Below are 7489 nucleotides of genomic sequence, written 5' to 3' on the forward strand. Positions count from 1 at the left end.
GCTGGTCAGGTCCAAATTCCAGCCTGCATAATCATGTTCCCTCTGCACTAAATGTTGCCATTAGTCCTTATTTGTCATTATTGCTTACGAAGTTGCTCAAAGTACAATTGTTATCAGTTAAATCCTACCGAGACTTGATTCTGTTCCAAGACGTTCTACAGAGTTCCCAGGGCCCCCTGACTGTTCAACCTGTGGGGAACAAGTGAGGTCTGGGTTCTCCCTTAAATCTAAGCACTCTCTATGGCCTCGTGAGTTTGGTCCCTGATGTGCTCAGCCATCTGCCTCTTCTGAATTTCCTGATGGGTTGCAACAGAATAAGGAACTTTTGTGTGTGTGTGTGTGTGTGGGTTTTTGAATCAGGGTCTCCCTGTAGCCCCAGCTGTCCTGGAACTCACTATGTAGACCAGGCTGGCCTTGAACTCACAGAGATCCGCCTGTCTCTGCCTCCCAAGTGCTGGGACTACAGGCGTGAGCCACCATGCCCAGCTAAATATAAGGAACATTTTAAACACCACTGATTAACAGGAAGGACAGCTTTCTGAGCCACACTGGATTGCCCAGCATAGCTTCCACAGCCTTCCTGGGGTATGCCTAGGATCATTGCTCCCCTGCCTTGCAAGTGCTCAGGGATCCTGTCTAGCATTTTCATGCCTAGAATTTTTTAAAAATATTTTATTTATTATCTTTATTTTATGTGTGTGCGTGTATTGCCTGCATACAGGTAAGTGCACCTGTGTTGTGCAATGTCCACGGAAGACAGAAGAGGCTGTCAGATCCCCTGGAACTGGAGTTAGGGACAGTTGTTAGCTGCCATGTAGGTACCGGGATTCGAACCTGGGTCTTCTGCAAGAACAACTAGTATTCTTAACCGCTGAGCCATCCCTCCAGTCCCATGCCTAGAATTTTATGAAGAAATATTTGCCAGTAAGGACTTAGAAGTTTTTCAAAGTGATGTGTCATAAAGTGTTCTCTACCTTAACAACAAATCTGTGGTACAAAGAGCAAGGACAACCGTGCCTCTTCAACAGGAAGGAAACCACAGTTATTTCTCCTCCCCTACCCCTAGGTTCCCACCCTACCACTTCTTACCCCTAATTGTATTACTTACCAGAGGCCCACTGTGTACTGCCAGGGCTAGAAAAGTGTCTTCTCCCCTCCAGGGTTATTATTAGACCAAAGGCATATTATTTATGCACAGGGAAAAAATTAGAGGGAAGAGAGGTAAGAACCAAAACAATTCCGTGAAACATATGAGGGAACATGGTGATAGGTATGGATGGACCTCTCTAATATTATTTATGAGACTCTGTACTTAGAAAAATCTGGGCTAGCAAGAGGAAGTGAAGTTCACAGACCAGCTCCAATTTCATGTAATCCATAGTTTTGATTTCCTCATGTGAATCAAAAGTACTTTATTTTGAGACACAGTCTTGCTAAATTACTCAGACTAGACTTGAACTCACTCTGTAGCCCAAACAGGACTTAAACTCATGATTCTTCTGCCTCAGCTTTCAGAGCAGCTGGGATTGCAGGCCTGGCCTTTAGAAGCAGCATTTAAGGATATCATATGAGGTTTAGGGACACTTGTCTAGCATGTGTAAAGCCATAGGTTTGATTCCCAGCATTTCATACACCAGAGGTAATGGCACACACCTCTAATCCCAAGACCTGGGAGATGGAGGCACAATGTCTTAAATTCAAGGCATCTTTGGCTACATAGCAAGCAAGGCCAGCTTGGAATACATGAGATCCTGTCTCAAAAATAAACAAAACAAACAGAAATGTCAAATGGATGTTTCTCCCTTTACTACCTTTGCACATTTATTCTCTCTCTTTGGTGAGGCTGGATTCATGTGACTGCCTTTCACTAGCTTTTTACCACTTTTTGTATATTCTCATATTTGGGGAAGTGATTGAATAACCTAGAGCCACATGGCTGGCCAGAGGTAGAAAGTGGGATGGACAGATTAGATTGCTGATCCATGTTGTCTTTATGTCATAGGGACCAAAAGGAGGCCTCACATCTGGCCAGCTTCTTGAGTTTATGAGCATTGGTGTTTCTCCCCACCCTACAGAAGGTTTCTGTTGGTCCTTCTCATAGGCCCAGGGATGATATTTTCAGAAAGGGTGACAGGCAGTGAGAGCCCTTCAGTGCAGTTTGCTGCTTACAGATGCTGCTGATCATCTTTTCCTCTCAGTGAGCCATTCTTTTGGGTACCATCTTCCCACTAGATGATGCTCACTTACTTTCGGGTATCTACCCATGCTGGTCTCCATAAATGACAGAGTCTTTAAAATCAGTCTGCTTGGCAGGCATGTGGCACAGGTCTGTGATCCTAGAACTCAGAAGGCTGAAGCAGGAGGATGGAGGGGAAAAAAGCCAAGTCACTTTAAATCATTTAATGCATCTGTACCTCTCCACAATCACATAATCAAGTCCTAACTTGACTGAGGGTTTTGCTGATTCAGTGTCATAAAATAAGGTACCTAGAATAATCCCTGGCAGACAGGAGTCAGATAATGAGGATTATCATTGCCAGATAATTAGGATTATCATTGCTATAGTTATTTTGATTACTGTTGAAAAAATATTTAGGTAGACATTCCTTTGAACATAATTTTGTGAGTCTGGTTTTTAGATTTTGTAAGAAAAATAGCTGGATCCTTTATAAGAATCTGGGAACCCCAGCATTTGGGAAGTAGAGGCAGGAGGATCAGGAATTCAAAGTCATCCTTGGATACATAGTCTTTGTAGGCCAGCCTGTGCTACATGAGACCCTATTTCAAAACAACAACAGCAAAAATAAGAAGCCAGGCCTGGTGGCATATACCTGTAATCTTAACAACTCAGGAGGCCAAGACAGGAGGATTGAAAGTTCAAAGCCTGCCTGGGCTACAGAGCAAGTTCAAAGCCAACCTCAGCAACTTAGCAAGACCCCGTCTTAAAATAAAAAAGTTATTTTAAAAACTTAAAAAGGAGCCAGGCATGGTGGCGCATGCCTGTAGTCCCAGCACTTGGGAGGCAGAGGCAGGTGGGTCTCTGTGAGTTCAAGGCCAACCTGGTCTACATAGTGAGTTCCAAGACAGCTGGGGCTACAGGGAGACCCTGCTTCAAAAAGCCAAAAAATAAAAACTTAAAAAGGACTGAGGCCATAGCCTAGTATGCAAGAGACCCTAGATTTAATCCACAGCATTGAAAAGAAAAATAACCTAGGAACAATGAATGTCTTAAATGTGATTTTCCATTTCACATATTCTACATTATACCTCTGAGGATGTGGTGAGGCACAGAGAGACCATACCAGCATTTAGTGTAGGGTATTCTGTGGAACATACAGTGCACCAAATACTTTGAGTGTTTTATTTGTACCCTACATCGCTTTTTCCTTGATGCAGCTCCCAGAACTAGTTCAAGGCAGACAGGGAAACATTGAGCCTCACAGTCTGGTCCCCACCCCCACCCCCATTTGCTCTGGAAATCTAGTATTTTTCACTCTCTAGCAGAAAGAAGGTCATTGCAGAGACAGGCTCTGGATCTAGGCAGCTGTTTAAATTGACCTTCCTCGCTTCTTCCTCAGGTGGAACTCTTTACCCTTCAAATCCCAGTTCAAATAGCTCCACTTTTTTTTGGGGGGGGGGCAGGATCTTGATAAGTAGCCTAGGCTGGCCAGCCTCCCAAGTTTTGAGATTACAAGCATGTGCCACCATGTCCGGTTCTAGGATCACATTTCAGGGGAAAGAGAATAAAACCTTATTTTTAATTAACATGCAGAAGGCAAATTCTTAACTTCCTTATCTCCTTCTGTGTCTTTAACTATGAATGGAATGACCAATAGACAATTCCAGCATATTTCAACTTCCCTCAGCCTTCTAGAGTGACACCCTGTGGAACTCTGAATCTGAATGAATTAAGTGCCTACAGCATGATCATCTCCTTCTCTTCAGTAACTGCTTTGCTAACCGGTCTGCCTCTGTCTGAACCAAAACCCTTGCATCCCTGGGGATGCTCGTCGATGAATGGATGATGACCTGCACATGTGTTCTCAGGAAGGATTTTTTTTTTTTTTTTTGTCTCTCCTCCTCAGGGCCGTCCAATAACTCCAGTGTACACCGTGGCTCCCAATGTTCAGAGAATTCCCACTGCCGGCATCTATGGGGCCAGCTACGTTCCCTTTGCTGCGCCGGCCACCGCCACGATTGCCACACTACAGAAAAATGCGGCAGCCGCTGTGTATGGAGGATATGCCGGCTACATACCTCAGGCCTTCCCCGCTGCTACTATTCAGGTGCCCATTCATGACGTCTACCAGACTTACTGAGACCATGACCAGAGCAAAGACAAGCCACAAAAACACCGCTGAAGGAACACTTTATTATTTATGAAGAAAGAACGTGTGAGATTAGCACACGTGCGAAACCTGCAAGTGAAGAATGTTATCAAATATCACACTGAAATATTTTATACATGAAGTTTTCACTAGTTTTTTAAAGACTTTTCAACTTAGCAGGCCTGTGTTCATACATTTCTAAGAGACTTGCAACAAACGGTATTCATGCCTTAATTCCATCTTTTAAAAATTTGTACACTGTACTATGTTTGTATAGAGGTTTTGTTTTGTTTTTTAAGGATATATTTTCAGTATGAAGGTTATTTTCTTAACTTCTGCACTCCAGAGATGTCTATTTTGTAGTACTTTCAATAATATATCAGCTCTATATCAAAAAAAAAGCATACTTGAGCAGGTAGGGGACTATTTTGAGAAATATATTCAATATTTAAGGATACAGGCTATAGTGCTTTAAAATGCTACAGGAAACATTATTTTAAAGATGATACTGGAAAGTGCAATTTTTAATGAGTGGAACCTCTGCTGTATTTCCGCTGTCATTAAGGGTTGACGATGATGCCATGTGTTACCATGTTGCTTTCTGTTTCTTAAATGGAATAGTCTCTCCTTAAGCCAATAAGGAAAAGATTCGTCATACCAGGAGTCCCAACACTGGAAAGCTCTCACCTGCTGCCACTACCTTGGGCTCCCTCTCCATGTGTCTTTATTGTTAAATGTGTCCCGCCCCACTCCCGCTCACCTTTCCCCTCCTTCCTTAGTCCCAGTCCAACTTTGAAGTTTCACAAGTCTCAGAAAAATGGATAATTGTGATAGAGAAAAGAACTGGTGACTTTTATACTTCTTCCTGGGGTTTGGTTGGAGTGTCTATTTTTTTAAATTTTGTTTTGTTTTGTCGGGGTGGTTTTTTTCTCTTTTTTTGGATGGAAGGTGTTATCTTCTATATGTGCTATTTTTCAATAGCAGGACTCATGTAAGCACAGGTTTTAATATGTTTGCATAGGACATCTTTGCATAGCTATTTAAATTGTTCAGTATAAAACTTTATTCCCTTTCTAATGCTTTTATTGTATTCATTTTTGAAGTCTGAGTTTTTAGAGACAAAGAATGTATGCGATTGTAGACAAGACCCTCAAGACTTGTCGGGAGGAAGTTAAGCGTCTAGTTGCCTTACTGTGTTTCATGCAGAATGTCTGTGGTCATCAGGGATGTTGGTTGGAACCATTATGTTTGTTGAACAGGGCTTTCCTCCATTGCTGTGCACTTAGCAGGTAAACTTGGGGCATGCATATCCAGGAAGAGAGATCTGTAGAAATTATAAGAGCATTTGTAAATATCTTCTAATGCTTGCTTTTAGTCCTTTTGTGTTGCCGAAGTTCGTGGTATATAGTTTAATACAGAATGCAACAATTTTATTTCAGTTTTTCAAAAAGGTTGTTTATTAGCAAGTAAAGCATGTATGCAGTGTTTTGTGCCTGTCTAAAAGCTTTTCTTCAGCAGAGTGAATGTAAAATACAGTAAAATGTTAGGATTGTCATCTGTTATGAATTACGCCAGCTTGTTTTTCTCTAAAAGGCTCGGTCAAGGAAGTAAGGTGTGCAATAAGGTAGCAAACACACAGTTGTGTTTTTATGTCATAAGAGAGTTCATCTCATTGACTCTTCTTAACCACCAGATTGTTTTGCTGATGGACTGAATTCTTGAATATTTGTGAATCCACAATAGGATCACGCCCCTAGCAAATACTCTTAGGGTTTTTGTTGGTGGTTTTTGGTTTGTTTGTTTTTTTTTAAGAGATTCCAAAATACCTTCTTTCTCCCTCAGCTTGATGGGGTGAATTTTTATATATAAGGTATATTTATTTAACTATTCTATAAGATTATTGAGTGCCTGCCAAGGCCTTTAAACATTCCTGACTTTTTCCTCTTCATCATTGTTGAATGGCATAAAGTAGCCTCGCAGTGTTAGGATGCACCCAGCAAGCTACACTCAAACATAGCTGTGTTGGGATGAGGGACTCGATAAAAGGCAACTTCAATCAAGTCCTCATCCCTTGACTGGTGGGAGGGAAGAAGTATTCTCCTTCCCTAGAGGGACGGTCACAGAGAGATTCGGGGATGAAACTCTAACCCCATGTTCTTACTGTATTTTACATGTGCCTGGAAAATATTTGCCAAAAAAGAAAGAAAAAAAAAGCACTGTCTTAACATGGCAACTACCAAACTACCTTAAAAACAAGTGTTGGTACAGCCAGTATAGTGTCAGTGGCCCTCCTGTCTGTGGTCTTGTTTCTGTTGTTTCAAAACCATTTCATGTACACTACTGAGGTGAGCTTATAACTTGAAATGTGAACTTTTTTTTTAGGGTTAAGAACAAAACTAATATAAATGTTTAAAAAGTTTTTGAGTTCTGTTTTTAGACATGCTACTAGTTTAGTTGTCTTTAGCTTTGTATTTGAAAAGCTTTTTAGCTCTTGCTGCATTTACAGCACATGCTTAAGATGTATGTGGTAAATAAAGCTTTCTTTAAAGCAGTTTCAAGACTTTATTTTCCAGTGTTTTCTTTTCTTTTTAACAAAATTTAAGAAAGATCACATAGAAGGAATTGACAAATACAGTATTTTCATTTGGGGAAATGGTAGCCCTGTCTCTGGTCTGCAGTTACCATGGAGGATGAATTACAGAGATAATGATCATCGCCAGTGTTCTCAGAACCGCTTCTCAGTGGTACAAGGCTGAACCTTTGAATGCTACTCAGCTTTGGATTGGAATGAGATGTGACAGAGCCTGTCACTGTTGTCATTCTGATGCTTGTCTAGGACTCCAGGAGCTCTGCACTCAGGAGAGCTGGAGGCAGCTGTGACATTTGATTGTACGGTGATCTGAAAGTGCCTGCTGACCTCAGTGTTGGTCAGTGCAGCCAGAACCAAAGCCTTCTTGTTTCTCCTTTTCACAGTGCACAATAAGGTTAACACAATACTACCTTCCCTTTTCTATGGAGGTTATCACTGCTTCAGCTGCCTTCAAACAGTATCCGCCAACAAAGCCTAGCAAGTGACAGGAGAGAAAGTGTCAGGCTGTTGACAGAATTATGATGCTTCTCAAAATTGGTCCACCCAGCTTTGCTGGTGATTTAATTTTCAT

At 41.5% G+C, this 7489-nt stretch overlaps 1 protein-coding gene across 2 annotated transcripts in view; it reads left to right on the forward strand.

Annotated features, from left to right (window-relative positions):
* Positions 1-6888, forward strand: part of Rbm47 (RNA binding motif protein 47) — a 192475-nt gene extending 185587 nt beyond the window's left edge. For both annotated transcript variants that reach the window (XM_029560700.1, XM_029560699.1), the window contains exon 8: positions 4086-6888. In XM_029560700.1, the coding sequence (XP_029416560.1) occupies positions 4086-4319 (234 nt within the window). In that variant the 3' untranslated portion in view covers positions 4320-6888. The remainder of the gene's footprint in view (positions 1-4085) is intronic.
* The last annotated feature ends 601 nt before the right edge of the window (positions 6889-7489 follow it).

The sequence above is a fragment of the Nannospalax galili genome, unplaced genomic scaffold (genome assembly GCF_000622305.1).
Source record: "Nannospalax galili isolate Female #2095 unplaced genomic scaffold, S.galili_v1.0 scaffold772, whole genome shotgun sequence".
NCBI classification, from domain to species: Eukaryota; Metazoa; Chordata; class Mammalia; order Rodentia; family Spalacidae; genus Nannospalax; species Nannospalax galili.